Source organism: Gavialis gangeticus, unplaced genomic scaffold (genome assembly GCF_001723915.1).
Source record: "Gavialis gangeticus isolate Ggan-Ray unplaced genomic scaffold, GavGan_comp1, whole genome shotgun sequence".
NCBI lineage: Eukaryota > Metazoa > Chordata > Crocodylia > Gavialidae > Gavialis > Gavialis gangeticus.
In genome coordinates, this window is record NW_017729033.1 from 5,312,477 (window position 1) to 5,327,283 (window position 14,807).

General features: G+C 57.8%; 1 protein-coding gene across 1 annotated transcript in view; it reads right to left on the reverse strand.

Moving 5' to 3' along the window:
- LOC109304092 (28S ribosomal protein S26, mitochondrial-like) overlaps positions 1-6,896 on the reverse strand; it is a 12,240-nt gene extending 5,344 nt beyond the window's left edge. Inside the window, exons 1-4 of the mRNA XM_019526596.1 lie at positions 6,740-6,896; positions 4,359-4,373; positions 1,950-2,106; positions 1,627-1,755 (exon numbers count right to left, since the gene is read on the reverse strand). Of these exons, the coding sequence (XP_019382141.1) occupies positions 1,627-1,755; positions 1,950-2,106; positions 4,359-4,373; positions 6,740-6,881 (443 nt within the window). The 5' untranslated portion in view covers positions 6,882-6,896. The remainder of the gene's footprint in view (positions 1-1,626; positions 1,756-1,949; positions 2,107-4,358; positions 4,374-6,739) is intronic.
- Between the last annotated feature and the right edge of the window lie 7,911 nt (positions 6,897-14,807).

A 14,807-nucleotide genomic window follows, 5' to 3' on the forward strand; every position in this document is an offset into this window, starting at 1 on the left:
GACACAGTACTCCAGCTGTGGCCTGACCAGTGTTGCATAGAGGGGGAGGATCACCTCCTTGGCCCTGCTAGAGATGCACCTGTGGATGCACGACAATATCTAGTTGACAGCTGGTAACAAGTGGAGTGTCCCAGGGGTCAGTCCTGGGGCTGGTTCTGTTCACTATTTTAATTAACAATCTGGAAGATGGGATGGATTGCACCTTCGGCAAGTTTGCAGATGACATCAAGCTGGGGGGGATGTAGTAGCTATAGTGGAAGGTAAAGCTAGGATTCAGTGACCTAGACAAATTGGAGGATTGGGCCAAAAGAAATCTCATAAGGATCAACAAGGACAAGTGCAAAGTTCTGCACTTAGGATGAAACACTCCCATGTGCTGCTACGGGCTGGGGACTGACTGGCTGGGCAGCAGCTCTGCAAAAAAAGGACCTGGGGGTGACAGCGGACAATAAGCTGAATATGAGCCAGCAGTGTGCCCTTGTTGCCAAGAAAGTTAATGGCATCCTGGGCTGCATTAGTAAGAGCAGTGCCAGCAAACTGAGGGAAGTAATTATTCCCCTCTATTGTGTACTGGTGAGGCCACATCTGGAGTCCTGTGTCCAGTTTTGGGCCCCACACTACACAAAGTTGAAGATAGTTCAGGAGGGCAACAAAAATGGTTGGTGGGCTGGGGCAGATGACTTCTGAGGAGAGGCTGAGGGAACTGGGCTGATTTAGTCTGCAGAAGAGAAGACTGAGGGGGGATTTGATAGCAGCCTGTAACTACCTGAAGGCTGTTACCAAAAAGGATGGAGCTGGACTGCTCTCAGTGGTGGAAGATGACAGTTAGAAGGAGCAATGGTCTCAAATTGCAGCAAGGAAAGTTTAGGTTGGATATCAGGAAAAGAAAACCAACCTCTCACTAGGAAGGTGGTGAAGCACAGGAACAAGTTACCCAGAGAGGCGGTGGCATCTCCATCCTTGGAGATGTTTAAGGCCTGGCTAGACAAAGCCTTGGGTGGGATGATATAGCTGTGGCTGGTCCTGCTTTGAGCAGGGGGCTGGACTAGATGTGACCTCCTGAGATCCCTTCAACCCTCATTTTCTGCGAGGGTATGATTTTTATTTTGTAAAAATAAACCAATTTGAAACGGCAGCTTGTACAACGGCCTCACCTTGCTCTTGTCTATTCCAGTCATGTAAAATAAAATACAAATATTAAGCTGTGCACAAGGACTGGAAGCCACTACCTGACCAGCCAGAACTAGAGCCAATTCAAATGCTCACGCTGCCCATGGCAGCAGGTACAGGGAGTATTTTCTTCACTTCAGTTTATTTGGCTAATTCAGTTCAAAGCCTTGTTCATTTAAAAATAAGGAACTGAACAGAAAGAGAGCAGGTGAGGCAGCCTACGAACCAGAAAAAGACCCAATCGCCTCATTCCAAGATCCGTAAGGAAACAACAGCCAGACAATCAGTGCAACCGACTCGCGGGGTGCTTTCCTTTGCGCTGTTCAATGGGATTTCTCCAGCTTTTCGATGCGGGTTTTATGCCTCCAAGCACAAAGCACACAACAGAAACGCTGCCAGGCTGACAGCTTCCGACCGAGCTGCCGCTCGCAGCCCCGGGACAAACTGCGTCCTCACCTGCGCCTCAGCTGCTGCTCGTTCTCGGCGTCGTTCCAGGCCATCAGCGCCTCATCAATCTCGGACTCCTCATGTATGTTGCTCAGGTGCTCCCGCTTCTTCTGTGCTGCCTCTGCCCTGAACACGGACCTGGTGGAGACGACAACGGTGCCAAGTGTGTCACAGCCGCTCCAAGGCACAGCTTTCCCGCCGGCACCGACTCCCCTGCCCCCGGGCAGCATCCTGCCCAGTGACTGCAGCACCCCTGGACCCTGCAACCGCCCACAGCCCCACCCCTTCTGTAACAGCCGGCCCTGTAACGGCAGCCCAGGCTCCGCCCGCACCTTAGGGCCCGCACCACGCTGTAGTATTGGCGGTATCGCTCCTGCACCACGAGCAGCTCGGCCGGGTCCACGGGCGGCGGCACCTTGACGCGCTCGGCCTTGGACTTGGCGGGCGGGTCGTACCGCGTCTTCCGGCCCCGCGCGGGCACCAGCACAGCGGCGGGAAAGGGGCCGGGGTGCAGCGCAGCCCAGCAGCGCCTCAGCGCGGGCAGCATGGTGACGGCGAGAAGCCTCAGCTGGGCACCGCCATTGCCGCGATCCCCGCTCCGGAAGCGGAAGTATGTTTGGGGGGGGGGGTCTGGACGGGGCATGCGCAGAGCGACAGCTGGAAGCGAGCAGAGGGGTGTTCTGAACGGGCGCATGCGCAGAGGAGGGCACAGCTGGGAGCTGCCCCCCGCCCTCTCCAGCGTTTCGGGGACTGGAGGGTGGGGTCCTTCTGAGCGGAGCATGCGCAGACGGAGATGGGAGCGAGCTCCGCCCCGCGGTGTTCCAAGGCGCCCTGGTTGCTCCTCCCTAGAGCCAGCCGCATGTCCCTGGCGCGGTTTTAATCCCAGCAGGGGCACTAGCACAGCGCAGTCAAAATCCCGCATCTTGGCTGCGGCCAACAGTCCACTGCATCAAAAATACTCTGCCCTGATGTGGGCTTTCTGAGGTCTTTGCAGCAGAAACGTCACTGTTATTTTTCATAGTCAAAAAACAAGTGAAAGCAAAGAGCTGGCCTTTTTTGGGGATGGGGGAGCCTTCAGTGTAGTGAATCGGGCCTTGAGCACAATTGTGGGGGTGGGGGTCAATGCCTTGAGTCTAAAGCCATTGAGGCTCCCTGGCTGCACATTGATAACATGGCCACATCTGGACTAGTGCGTGTGCACTAGCATCCCCTCGAGGGCCTGGGGAAAACAATTATGGCAGGCAGACAAGGGGGGGAATGGGAAGAAATGACCCAGAGTTGGCAGGATAAGAGCACCTAAATTAACACCTGAACCAGAGAAGTCCGAGCTCTTCTGACTCCTTGTTTCCTAACACAAAAAGGAAGGGGCATGCCATGAAACGGGGTGAGAAATCCACTGCTGGCAAAGGGAGACACTGTTGTACCTGATGTTGCCCTAGGAAGCTGTGGGAATAATTTAGCAAGATTCCCAAAGGACTGGACAGACAGAGACAGGCAGGAAAACCCAGAGTCATCACAGTCCATAAGAACACGGCGCTGACTGCAACCGCGTCTCCCTTTGCCAGCAGTGGATTTCTCACCCTGTTTCATGGGATGCCCCTTTCTTTTTATGTTAGGAAACAAGGGAGTCCTGCTTCGGGCCTTAGGGTAGTCAAATGGTCCTGGATTTGCTTGGCCTGAAGAGCCTGGCGCCTTGCTCTGGTCCCGGTCATCCCTGGATCTGAAGCAGGCTGGCAGTGCCCGGGCTGCTTTGTGGATTTCTACCTATTTCCATCAGATTTACCCCGAGGTGTTTCCAGCAGTTCCAGTGGAGTCACTTCTGGTTGGCCAAATGTCTCAGTGGACATGGCAAGGTGTAAATCAGTGCAGAATCCAGTCCCCATTAGCAAAGAGCCAGTCTGCTCTCAGTGTGGTACATCTGGAGTAACTTCCACACATACGGAGTCAGTGGAGTTATCCCAGGTTAATTAGTGTGACATCTGGCCTCTGCGAACTGTTTGGGGATCTCCTCGGAGGGAGGTGTTATACAAGCTGGGTTGGAAAGAGGAGAGTGCTGTTCGGCAGGAACGATTAGTCTCCATTTCTTCCCCACCCCATGTACCTTTAAACTGATACGCTAGCAACCAGTTAGGCTGCTCCTGCATCTGCCCATGTTACTGGTTCCTGAAACAATCAGTAGGCAGGTCGAGAGCAGCAGCAGGGTAAGACTACATCGGATCTGAGCATTGGTGTTCACATTCACGTCTGCTCTGCCCATTGCCAGTCAGCCTGGGTCTGAGACCTCAGTGTGTGTGAGCTCCCAGCAGTTTGATTGATGGGGCCTTTGCCACATTTGCACCTGGGTAGTAACCTACATTTAGCCCTGAAAATCCACATACCCCTTCCCCCTGCTCCGCCTTGTCTTCTGTGCACTGCTGCCTCAGGGAAGTCACTTCACCAGGAATGGAGTTAGACGCAGCCTGCACACACAGGACTTGATGCCTCCAGCTGCTGCGGTCTTATTAGGGACCCATCACCATCACTTCTAAGCACTTCGCGGTCCCTGCTGACCTAGCCTCACCCTAGGCCTGTGACTTGTGGACAGCCTGGTTCCCTACCTCATGTTCAGAAATCAGGACTGGCTTAAAAGTGACGCTTTTTATTTTCCAGAGAGGTGAGGACACAAACATCCCTGGGATTGGGTGTGTAGCAAAATAAAGTCTTTTATTTAATGTGGTGGAGTTACTGGAGGGTGTGAGGGAGACTCCAGGCAGGTCCTCGCTCAGAGATGGACCCTGAACCTTGCTCGTTACCTGTGCTCTCAGTCGTCGAGTTGGACCAGCTGAGGCCTTCCCCCGTTCTCACCCCACCGCATGCACGCATGGGATCCACAGACACAACACCAAGCTGCAAAGGACACGACGGGGAGGGCTGCGGGGCAGGCAAGCATTTCATGAGCAGGCTGCGGCGGTCACTTCTTCTTCTGCAGCTGCCGCGCCAGCATGTTGGCCTGCTCGGACACAAAGGGGCAACATGGCGCATAGACTCACAGGGAAGTCAGGCTGGAAGGGACCTCGCAAGGTCATCTCATCCGGCCCCCCACTAAACCATCCCACCAAGCGTCCGTCCAACCTGCTTATGACAACTCCCAGGGATGGAGATCCCACAACTTCTCTGGGTGCCTGTCCCAAGGCTTGACCGCCCTCATAGCCACAATGTTCCTCCGAATCTCCAACCTAAATTTCCCCCACTGCAGCTTGAGGCCATTGCTCCTAGTTCTGTCCCCTCTACAGCCACAGAGAAAAGCCCATCTCCACCTCCTCTACAATCACCCTTCAGGAAATTTGAAGACTGACAATTAAGTCTCATTTGATTAGTCTTCGTGGAATTTTACTTGACACTATGCAGTGGGGTCCAGCTCCGGGGCTACTCCAGGACAAGTAGCAGTAATAATAATGTTGAACTAAAGCAGTTGTTCCACCTGGTACTCAGCTTGGCCTGTGGCTGCTTCTCTCCCAAATCTAATGAAAGCTGCTTGAAACCTGAAAGCTTGTCTCTCCCCACTCCTCAGCTTGGTCCAGTAGAAGGTATGGCCTCACCTCCCAAATCTGGCTTCTCTCATCTCCCTGGACCATCATGGCTACAGCAGCAGTGCTACCACAATCATATTATTGCTACTCTTGTTATGAGGTGCTCAGATATGGCCTGCTTATCCAGCCTTCAAAGAGGGGAAACTCCACTGGGGCAGCCCCGAATATCTTCCCTGACTGGTATTGCCCATCTCACTTCTTCCAGTTCACTCCCTGCCCCACACCTTAGGCACATGCCGACCCCTGGGTGCACTGCAGTCCCTTGCAATCAGTAATAGCCATTCATATGTAGAGTGATAATCATCCCGAGGACACAGATGCCATGTTCAGCTCCCACGCTGGCCCCGGCAGGAGCTTGGTGAGCTGCCTGGCAGGCCTGACTCTTACCAGCAGAGTCTTCACAACGTTCATCCTTGGGCTCCTCAGGTAAGTGCACTCCTCCCCATCACAGATCTTGATTTCTTCTGAAGCCTAAACTCACAAACAAAGCAGAGCGTGAGCCCCTCAGGCAGTGTGGGGAGACCAGGGCGGCTTTCATCACAGGTTTGGAGCCCAGCTCCGTGAGAACAAGAGACACAGGCACAGCTCAACCTGGGAAGGAGCCAGACAGGCTGCAAACCCTCCTGCAATAAGTCGAAACAGAGTCGGAAAAGACCTTCCCCTGTCGGGGGGGATCACTATTTGCTGGGGGGTTTTGAGCTAGTACTGCCTGTGCGGGACCCTCGTCTAGCTGAGCTGCTATGGCACTTCCGGTGTCCCTAAGGCTCAACAAATTCCCATCTGAGGGCGGCCAGCAGCCTGCAGGAGACACGTTCTTGGCCCTTGTGCAGCTCTGGGCAGAGACGGGCCCTCCCGACCACCCTCAGTGTCCCCAACACTGTCCCCTGCTGGGCTGCAGCTTGCGGGTGGTGGCTGGTGATGAGGTTCAGTCAGGGAGAAGCAAACCTTTCCCTCCCCTCCAGAAACCCTGAGGTCTCCACTCAAACCCACCTCCGCCAGGCAGGGAACTGGAAGGTAGAAACCACCTGGGAGAGGCTGCCGGGACTCTGCCCTCAGCATGGCTGTCAGCTTCTCAAGGTTTGGTCCATCACGATGGCCCAGCTGCCCCGGAGGATCACAGGGAAGGGACTTCAAAAGCCTGAACCCCTGGCCCGTGGCAGAGCCAACTCCACCCACTCTGAAGGATCCCAAAACGGTGGCAGCCAGGTGACAGGACCCCCGCCCCGACCTCCTCCTATCCTACGGGATCCCACCGCCATGAATCTGCTCCAGTGCTGAGCCCTCCTCGCGGTCATGGGCACAGAGTGGCAGCACAGAGCAGCAGGCCTGCTTGAGCCAAAGCCGAGGGCTAGAGGAAGCCCGGAGTTTGGGTCCCTTGCTGTATCCATGGTCTGTGGGCTGGTGCAGTGCTGGGAAGCAGGTGGTCAAATATCCACGCCAATACATTTACAGAGGACTCGATCCCAGGCCCCTGCCACCCCCCACAGGCCCCGTGCGAGCAGCGGGTGCTTGGTGGCGGCAGTGGAAATGGTCACTGTGGCAGAGGCTGCAACGCACCTGTGGTGCCTGCGACAAGTCCAGCTCCCTCTTCCCGCCGGGGTACCAGCCATGGGACCAGTGCTGGGCTCGTGCCAGGGGCACGCCGATGGCCAACAGGAGGACGAGCAGGAGCAGGAGGGACCTCGGGCATGCCATGGCGCTGTCTGTGGGGTGGGGGTGGCTGGCACGGTGCACTCTGCAAGGGGAAGAGGGTCAGATGGGTTGCGCCACTGCTCTGGGGCTTGACACATGGACTCCAGGCTGCATGCAGGCCTGGACTCCTGGGTTCACTCCCAAGATCTCCCACCAGCTCACTGGGGAGCCTCAGGCATGGTGCTCACCCTCCTCGAGTCCTCCTTACCTTGGGAAGGATGGCATCCGCCTGCCTGGCGAGGCTCAGTTGGGTAACGCCAACAAGAGGTGGCGCTTGGAGAAATGCTCTCACTGGTACCGTGACATTGTTCCCGGCCATGGCCATGGCCCTAAGCTGGCAGGACTATTCAGGACCCCTAAACCATTATCCCCAGAGGGGCTGGGAGAGCACATGATGGTGCAGCCCCACCTCAGTCCCTCCACCATGGTGCCAAGGTAGTGGGCATAGCGGGGCATTAAGGAGTGCTTTCCCCCAGGAAAGCAAACCAGACTGGCTCTGGACTGACAGCGCTGGCAATGCGTAACACCCCACTGGGTCCAGGCCACTGCTCTGGGGTCAGGCCAGCGCAGCAGGGGAGGGGAGAGCTGGGCTGGAGCTGGGGGGCCTGTCCTTGTACCCTGAAGGGACTGAGGCAGTAAGTCAAAGCCTCCTCAAGGGCTCCTGGGGCATGACCCCCCTCCCTACCCCCCTGCCAGTCCAGACCCTGGCTCCAGGGAACAAATCCTACCCTCACGCTAAGCTGCAATGCAGAGGCACGGGGGAGCGGGGGACTTGCCCATGGCCATGCAGGATGGCAGTGGCAGAGCTGAGGCCACTGGTCTGGGGTCCCAGTAGGAGACCGGAAGAGCCCTCGGCTGCATCATCCCGTGAGCAGCAGCCACGTGGCTCTGCCCAGAGTCTCTGAGAGCTCAGGTCCGGAGGAGGGATCTCGTTCCTTCCAAAGGTGATGCCCAGAGGCCAGATCACCTCAGCTCCAGCTCCCAGCGCTCTGCGGCTCTCTGGAGGGCTCGGATCTGGATCTCCAGAGTGCCCAAACTGCTCAAAACCTTGAAGCAATGCCCCTGCCCCAGCCTCACGGCTGTGAGCCCAAAGGCTCTGGGACTGGAACCGACCAAATAAGCTCAGGAATAAGGTTTCTGTTCCCCTCTCTAGTGTCAAGCAGCTGCAGCATGTGGGATAGCCCCTGGCCCGGGACAAGGGGTGAATGTGCCATCTCTGCCCCTCCGCTCCCCAGCTGTGCGTCGGGGCTAAAATCCATCTTTCCCTGCTTGGTGGTGGGGCAGAGAGGAGACCGGCCGGCCCCGCAGGGGCCCGCTCCACCCAAACCAACCCTGACCTCTTGGATAAGGCTGGAGGCCTTCTCGAGCCAGGCTGCCAGCAGAAGGCGGCTCTGGAGAGAATCAGGTGCATCCACCTGTGGCCGGTGCCCCCCGCTCTTCCCCACAAGCGCCCCGTCTCCCCCTTGCCCGACAAGACCCGGCTCACTGGCCGTCCTCACTCACCCTGCCCCGGATCTGCCTGGCTCTGTCCTGAGGCTCGATTGCTGCCAGCCCCGCGCACTGTCGATATTTATACGGCCGTGTCACCGGGCTCCCCTCCGTGGGGACTGCAGGCTGACGCTCACTGCAGGCTGCCGTCTGACGAGGATGCGTTTAATCCCCCTTGCCCGCAGCCCGTGCTCTGATGAAAGGGTCTCTGGGGTGTGCCTGTGGCCCGGTGGCCAGCCCGTCAGCTGCCGGAGCGCCTTTGAACTTGGCAGCTTGTGCAAGCGGATGGGAGCGGAGCCACTCGCGTCTCCGGCGCTCTCGTGTTGCGGGGCAGTCGTTCGCCATGGCTTTGGGCAGCCAGCAGCCTCACCTGACGGCTGGGCGTGGGGCGAGCAGGCAGGCTCCTGCAGAAAGTCTTGCACCGGGTGGTCTGGCCTTGCCCTCTGATTCGAGGGCAGCAGGGATGGGGGTGGCCGGGGATCAGTGCGATTCCCACCCAGGCCTCCCCAAGTTCTTAGCAGCCTGGGCTGGATGATGGGCATGGGGAAGCTGGGGTGATCCTGCTTCAGGCAGGGGGTTGGACTGCGTGACCACTGGAGGTCTCTTCCAGCCCTGCTTCCCCGCAGATCTGATTTCTCTGAGGGGCTCCCAGGCCAGGCACTGGCTGGGTAAGATGCATCTCATTTAAGTGATGGAGGTGGCCAGGGCTGCCTTCCAGGGGTGCTAATGTCTTCCAAAGACAGGAGGGCAGCCCTGAGCCCCACAATAGGCAGCCTGCATCTGCCCCTGCCACACGCACAAGCCTGGGGTGGCATGTGCCTCTCTTGCCCCCCCAGGGATGTGCTGCAATTCAGCCAGAGAATGGAGAGCCGTTTCAGCCTGGGTGCAAGGGTCTGCAGCTCCCTGGGACATCAATGGGAACTGCTCTTGCATGCACAGAGACTGCCTCTGTGTGTGTGCGTGCACACGCGGGTCTGTGTGTACATGTGCGTGCACCTCCTGTGCAGCAGAAGGTAGAAAACCAGGAGGGGAAAGCAAATCACAGAGTAAGAAAGAGATGCTGCTTACAACTCTCGCCATCATGCCGCCTGCCCCAGACCTCCTGTCCCAGGATGAGGCCTCCGACTGGGAGTGGGACATAGCAGGTACCCTGGGCTGCCACGCGCCCCATGGCCACCGGCTTCCCTCCCCATTCACCCCATCAGCAGGGCTGGAAAGCTGGAGCAGGACCTTGGCCCATGCCCTTGCCAAGAGCAGCATCCCCCACCTGGGCAGCTGGTCCCTGTAGCCACAACCACCGTGCTGCTGCCTGGAGGCAGCTGGCACCGCCGCAGCCCCAGGAGGAGCCGGCAGCAGGTGGCATTTCCCAGCTCAAACGACATGCGCCCATGAGAGCTGTTTGCCTGCAAGGGAGGCATCACCTCTAGAGCCCGCCGGGTTAAACTCATCAGGGCAAACATGGCCTGTGCTAATCGAGCTGCCACAAGGCCCCTGAGGCATCACCGGTCCTGATGAGCTCAGCCAGCCCTGCCCGCATGCTTGGATTCTGCCTGTCCTTCCCGTGCCTCCTCCCCTGCCTGGCCATGGGTGAGCGTGAGGCCTGCCCAGGCACTTGCCGTGCCACTCATGTCATGAGCCCCCACCCCCATGACAAGGAGACACACTAAGGGGACCACCTTTGCAAAATGGAAAGAAGGACTCATGTCTGCCTCCCTCCCTCCCCCACAGCCCAGCAGTGGGGGAAGATGTAGGCTGCCCACTGCCAGCTCCAGTCTCCCCGCCCTGCTGCTTTTCCCCCAGGAGTCCCATGCCAGCCCCACACCCTCTGCCCACACAGCAGCAGTGGGGGGCACAACTCCACGCTGTCACTGCCCCCGCTGCTGCCAGGCAGACAAGGGGCACCTTGCCATCATGGCGTGGCCAGTACAGGAGGGCAGCCCTGAGCCCCACAACAGGCAGCCCGCATCTGCCCCTGCCCCGTGCACAAGTCTGCGGTGGCATGTGCCCCTCATGCCCCCCCAGGGATGTGCGCAGTGACAGAGAGCTGCCCATGTCTCCATCCTGCTCCACATCCTAGCCCCTGGCCCCATGCACTGCCCTGGCTGGTCAGTGTCCCAGCCCCTGCCACACTCCCTCCCTCACCATGGGGGGGCCTCAATCTACCCCCCCATGCACCCTCACCCCCCCATAGACTTACCTGCAGGGAGCTGCTCTCCACGTTGCATGGCTGCGTTCCTGGCCACTCACACGTGTGTAGGCGTGCACATACATGCAGTGCCCCCTGCGTCCTGCTCCCAGCAACCCCAAGCAGGCTGGATCGCTGCCGTCCTGCAAGGGGAACACCACTGTTTCCCAATCCCCAAACAATGCTGTGAATCCAGGACAAATGTTGTCCTGGTGTCATGCAGCCCGGGACTAGGACTTGATGTTCCCATTCTGGGACTGTGCCACCCAATTAGGGATGGGTGGTCACCCAAAGACACAAGCAGCACAGAAACTTTTGCTCGGGGGCATGAAGCTGCGACGCAATCTCCATACGTGTGCACAGTCATGTCGGTGGCTTGTTAGGGCCAACAACTGCATTTTGCCAGGACGCCAGTGTACTGCCCCGTGCTACGACAGGGCCCTGAGATCTCCAGACATGTGGCTGTCAGAGCAGAGATGATGAGCTGGGCAGGACCGAGGGGGATCAACCTCGTGGCTCAGAGCCCCACACAAGGGCCAGCGAGGCCCAGCCTGGCCTGAAGCAGGGCAGGGGTGTCCAACTCCCCTCCTGCAGGGCCTGGGAACATGTCCATGCCATGCCCTGGGAACTCCCACATGCCATCTTGTCCAAATCCATCAAGCAGGGTTAAGGCTGCTGGCACTTGCCCCAGAGCCACAACCACGGGCACAATGGCCTGAAGGGAGGCTCTTTCTGTGGCTGAGCTGCCCCGTGGGGGCCCAAGCTGCCTTGTCAGGTGGGGCTGAATGGGGCTGACAGCCTGGGTTAGGGGAGTGCCTGAAGCAAGAGCATGTCCCGTGACCATGTCGCAGTCAGGTGCTAGCAACTGCATCTCCCTGGGCAGCCATGTCCCCCTTGTGCCTCAGTCTCCCATTCTTCCAAAACAGGGCTGGTGACTGCCCCCAACATCACCACTGGGAAAGGACACACCATGGGACCAATCCCACAATACCCCTTGCGGGGGGGGGGGGGGGGCGCTGTTAAAAACAAAAGGGGGGGGTTTTTTTTGCTTCGGGGGTTTGAAATTCCCCCCCCCAAACACCCCCCGGGGACACACCCCCCAAACCCCCCTGGGGGGGGGGGGGGGGGGCAGCGCTGCTTAAATGCAAAGTGATGGGTTTCTTTTGCTGCTGGTGCTTGCAATCTCCACCCCACAGACAGCTAGAGCCCATGCCTCTGAGGCACAAAATGGGTGAAACAGGATGGGGAGGAGTGTGGGGGAGGACCCATGAGCTGACAGGCCTCAGACTGGGGAGAAAGGCCGGGGCTTTCATTCATAGACATCTCCAGGCTTCTTGGATTTCCTTTCAGAAACGCTCTAGTCTAAGGTGAGACCAATGCCACCGGCAGGCAGTCTTCCCTGCTCCTGCTCCCAGCCATCAATTAGTTGCCACAAGGCTCAGAAAGGCAGGACTCCCCCGCTTGCCCCCAGGGAGCTGGGCATGCTGCGTGGGGGAAAGGAGGGCAGAAATATGCCCTTCTCCCAGGTCAAAAAGGGGTGGATAGAAGGCACAAACTCCCCACTGGAGGAGCTGGGCCCCGCCAGGGGAGAGCGCCCCGAAGGAATGAGGGGTCTCGTCAGATACGTCGGGCTGAAAGGAACCTGCAGAGGTCACATCTAGTTCAACCCCCTGCCTGAGGCAGGATCAGCCCTGTGCAAACCATCTTATCCAAATCCATCATGTCAACTCTTCCTAAAACTACTGTCAATCCTGACACAACACAGACCTAACACCCAGACCTGCTACAGGGAAAGCAGGGGGTCCATGGCAGCCAGCATCCTGCTTCTAGGAAATGTCAATATATGATCAAGAAATCCCAGGTAGAGGCCATGCCCCCTATTACAGGGGAAGGAAAACCTCCCCCAGTCTGTACCAATCTGACCATGGGGGAAAATTCTTCCCATCCCACAAAGCTGGCGATCAGCCTGTCCGAGTGGAGGGGCAAGACCCTCTAGCCAGGAACCTCCAGCTTTGGTCCAGGCAGGAGTACAGGCATGGCCCAGTCAAATCCCCAGTCTTGGCTGTAGTCAACACCCAGTACCACTGAGAAAGGCTTAAAAACATCCTGACACATGTAACAGAAAGGACAAGGGGGGGACAACCAGCAAAGCCCCATCGCCCTGGGCACTGTACAAACAGGCAGCTGAATCCATGCCCAGGCACCCGACACAGACCAGAGGCACTGCTGGGATCCCCCTTTGCCTGGGGACAGTAGAGACACAGCATGATCAAGGCCCACTGGACTCAATGCCATTTCACAAACCAACGGACTTGTGCAGGTGTCAAATGGCCCCCAAAATTTACAGCCACGGAGGCTGACAGACAGTCCATGTCCCGCGGCCGCAGCTGGGAGGGGGCACTAGAGGGGTCCTAGTGCTGTCTGCTTGTTATTGGTGCTGTAGTATTGGCTGGCTCCTCGGGGGATAACTGTCATTGCCCGTGTGTTTGAGCCAGGGGAGGCATTTCTGTTGGTTTATGCTAGGTGTTCAGATCCCCTGCAGTTAGGCTGGGTCATGTCATAATAGCCAGCACTTGTGACATACATGTGCTATGGGAACGCTAACGAGCAGAGCTCACGACACCCCTGGCTGCATGGAGGGGAGGCATATTCCTCATGGGGTTCACCCAGAGGTAGAAACCAACCCCCTGCTGCCCTCAGTCCTGGGCACACCTGTCCTCCAGGCACAAATCAGATCTAGGGGCCTGAGAACAGGGCTGGAAGTGAGGATGCTGGCAGCTTTGCCCACTCACTCCATGATCTGAAGCAAGTCACTCTGCTGCCGGGCCCAGCCTGCACAAGAGAGATAAGGAGCTCATGCCCAGCCTGGGCAAAGCGCTTTGAGCCGGGCAGATGAAAAGCACCATCTTGCTGGAGAGCAAAGGCCTTAATTAGTGCTGGGCACACACAGATACCGGGATGAAAGGGGCCACAGAAGTGCAAATCGTGTGAAATCAAGGCCGAGCTGCTTTCAGACATTCCCTTCGACGCATGGAGGAGCTCGGGCCGGGGTTGCAGGATGAGGCCTTGGCTGTTGTCACCTAACCCCAAGCAGATGGACGTGGGGGGTGAACTCGCCAGCAGCCGATGCCGGGGACCTCTGTCCTCCTTTCCAGAACAAAAGCTTGCAAGTGGAATGGTTAAGTGCGACTGCAGCTGTCTCATTTCTCTGTGGGCTCCCCCCCTATTCTGTACATAGTCTTAATTGGATGGCACTGGTGAGAAAAAGGCGGCAGAGCATTAAAGAAAGAGCAGAGCCATCTTGAAAGGCCAAATTGACTCAGGGAGCCAGGGCTCTGCGGCTGTAGCACAATCAATAACCTCATTTCCTTCCATGTCCCCTCACCGCCATCAGGGAACGTGGGCACACGGCTGAGGGAGGAGAACAAGGCCACACTGGGAATTCAGCCCCTGCATCCACTCAGTCAGGACTCCCACTCCTTCCCTGTTCAGGAGGCTGTGCTACCTCCCCACGTGTCGGTGGTTGGCTTGCAAAGGCAAGCAGCAAGGATTCACATCCTCAGCCAGGCGGCTGGTCCTGCAGGGCGAGAGCCTGTCCTTCCTCTCCCACCGCGCTCAAGCTCCTGACAAGCCATTAATACAAGAGGGGAGCAGGTCCTTGTCCTTCTCCTTGTTGCTTATCCTTAGTTTTGGGGCGAAGACAATGGCATGCTATAGAAGTTGGTGCGTTCATGCTGTTTCAGGGGCATCAGTGGGGCTAGGCGAGGTCACAAGCTCAGCGGGGCAGGATTTCTGTGGAGTCTCAGATCTGGAGACCGCCAGCAGGGACGGGTTCGATTCCCCTGTCTGACCTGCACCCAGGCACTTTTATACCTGAGCTAGAATCTGGGTTCAACTCCCCATATGGACATGCTGCATTACCCTGGAGGGCAATCAGACCGTGGCCATGCTCGGGCAGCACAGGCCACTGTCCCTCCCCTTGTCTTACACAGAGCATGAGCAGGGGCCACTGCTACGTTCCAGGTCTTCAGCCCCCAGTCCTGGCCGGGACCAGGGCAGTGATAATGTCATAACGACAAATGGTCATGAAGGCAATGGGCAGCAGAGGAAGCCAAGGGAGCACTGTGCCGCAGGAAGCCATTTACAGCTGACGTGGCATCTCCTGGCTCAGGGTCTTTGTGCAGTTGAAGACTAAGTGCCTTTGCAGCCCAGGAAGGCACTGACAGTGAAACTGAGGCATGGAGGGCCCCAGCTCC